Here is a 2,500-nt window from a genome sequence, read left to right as displayed (position 1 = left end):
TAAGTGAACGTCCTGAACTCGCGCAGAACGCCGAGCAGATATTAATGAATAATTCAGCCGCGAGATGTTAACGGGACTTTGGGGTTTAAGGGATGTGTGAGATTGAAATCCCGTGGATTCAAAACAGATGTCTGGATTGTTTCGTTGCAGGGAGGTTTCGTCGCTAGGCCTGCCTCGTCTTATCGGTCAGTAGAGCCGCCGCTCGTTCATCTGTCCGATTGAAGCACGTGTAGGTTCATGGAGGACGGGTCTCGTGATTAGGAACTTATAAACAAGATTGGAAGTTCCCGATGGGGTTGCTTTTATGAAAAACTGGATAACTGATGCAATCTTAAGGCGCCTCCATCTTTAAAACGGAAGTCAATTGAACTTGTTCACCGCTAGAGGGCGCCAATAATATTTTCAAAACTAAATGCACTTATTCAGCAATTATTGCTCTGTGTCCTGTGTTTATAGCATGATCCACAAGTACAGTAAACTACAGCAAAATAGTTATTTAACCTTAAAGTAGATAGCTGTCAACAAATGAACTCAAAAAAAGAATAATATAAAATCCGAGTCACAATTGCCTGATGATCTTGATATTTTGAGGGGGTTTTTTTTAGTTTTTTTTATTGGTATTCACCTTTAAAACATGTTTGACGGCCCGAGGGGAATACAAGTAAATCATCTCTGAATTATTCTCCATGTAAACCATTTTATTCAGCAGATATCTGGCAGTAACTCCCAGCCATTGTTGCTCCCAAACTAGCTTAAATTACAGCACTGGCATTCTCAAAGAGCCTGTTATTTGTATGTTCAAATTATATTTAACAAATATTTCACAAATTGTTCATTTTATTGTAATACCGTAAATATTACGCTATTTGAATATCACACAAAATTGTATTTTGCCGAATTTAGCTAACAGAGTTATTATATATATATATATATATATATATATATATATATATATATATATATATATATATATATATATATATATATATAACTCCGCTTTTAACAATTTTCAAAAATAAAGTTTTTTTGCGTTGCAATTACATTGCAATTACAGTTTGACTGAATTTGGTTGTTTTGGTTTTGTTTGTGTGTGTGTGTGTGTGTGTGTGTGTGTGTGTGTGTGTTTTTGAGAAAACACTAAAAAAACCACAGCTAACTAATACAATAAAAACACGATAGCATACTAAAAACAAGATTTTTTTTTAAGTATACAAAAGATTAAGCTATCTGTTTTTTTGCAAATAAACTCTTCATATAAACCCGATTCTTACTAAAAACATACAGAATAAAACAGCTCTATATATATATATATATATATATATATATATATATATATATTTATATATATATATATATATATATATATATATATATATATATATATATATATATATATATATATATATATATTTTTTTTTTTTTTTTTTTTTTTTTTTTTATTTTTTTTTTAAGCTTAAGCACATTTCGTATAGTTTCACTTACAGAGGCGCACAGCGGCAATGAACGCATTGTTTTGTTTCCGTAGTGTTTCCAGAATCTCAGCGACACAGGACCGATGTAAGACGACACCTGACCGCAAACATCCAGTTTAGGGCAGCTCTCTCTCTCTCTCTCTCTCTCTCTCTCTCTCTCTCTCTCTCTCTCTCTCTCTCTCTCTCTCTCTCTCTCTCTCTCTCTCTCTCTCTCTCTCTGTCTCTCTCTCTGTCTCTCTCTCTCTGTCTCTCTCTCTCTGTCTCTCTCTCTCTCTGTCTCTCTCCGTCACGCGCGACTCACCTGATCCCGACCTTCGGCGAAAACGCGTTGTTGTTTTATTAAATGCCTCGCGCGCGACCGCAAGAGCGAAATGTAAGTTCCGCGAACCCGTCTTCGTTTACAAACTCTCCCACCTGTTAGCGCTCGACGCCGCGGTCATAAACAGGTGTTGACGGAAGCGCACGGCCGGAAATCATTCCGTGACTCAGTTGTGGAAGCGTGTCTCAGGTGAGGAGGAGGATGGAGGATCTGGCTGTTTTGGACCCGCCGGAGTGTCCTCTGTGCGCGGAGCCCCCGGACGCGTCCGCCAAGGTCCACGACGCGCCGCAGCCTCCCCGGGTGTGCTGTCCCGCTCCGGGATCGGTGCACGAGCTCCCCAGTGACCCTCTGCTGCTGAGAGTCCTCCAGAGCCTCCAGGAGCGGGGCCCCCCGAGGGACAGGTCCGTCAGATACACCGGCTCCGCGCTCCGGGACGACCTTTTTAGCAGCTACTCGCCAGATCTGCCCAAACAGGGGGTGAGAATGTGCGCTTTTGTTGCATTAGGGCTTGAATAATGATTTGAGACTTAAAAAGCAGTCTTTGTCTCTCTCTCTCTCTCTCTTTTTATTTTATTTTGCAGCTGATTTTGGGACATGCGCTCATAAAGCGTGCGTCAAGAATGCTTTTGTTTTCGAATTCTGAAAAAAAAGTTGCATCCAAGTTTTAGTTTATATGCATCTTATAATTTGAATTTAATTCGGATTGTTT

General features: G+C 39.6%; 1 protein-coding gene across 1 annotated transcript in view; it reads left to right on the top strand.

Moving 5' to 3' along the window:
* The first annotated feature begins 1,710 nt into the window (after window positions 1-1,710).
* Window positions 1,711-2,500, top strand: part of sh3rf2 (SH3 domain containing ring finger 2) — a 16,148-nt gene continuing 15,358 nt past the window's right edge. Inside the window, exon 1 of the mRNA XM_043257272.1 lies at window positions 1,711-2,268. Within this exon, the coding sequence (XP_043113207.1) occupies window positions 1,993-2,268 (276 nt within the window). The 5' untranslated portion in view covers window positions 1,711-1,992. The remainder of the gene's footprint in view (window positions 2,269-2,500) is intronic.

The sequence above is a fragment of the Puntigrus tetrazona genome, chromosome 14 (genome assembly GCF_018831695.1).
Source record: "Puntigrus tetrazona isolate hp1 chromosome 14, ASM1883169v1, whole genome shotgun sequence".
Taxonomy (NCBI): Eukaryota; Metazoa; Chordata; class Actinopteri; order Cypriniformes; family Cyprinidae; genus Puntigrus; species Puntigrus tetrazona.
This window is presented reverse-complemented; position numbering and strand designations above follow the sequence as displayed.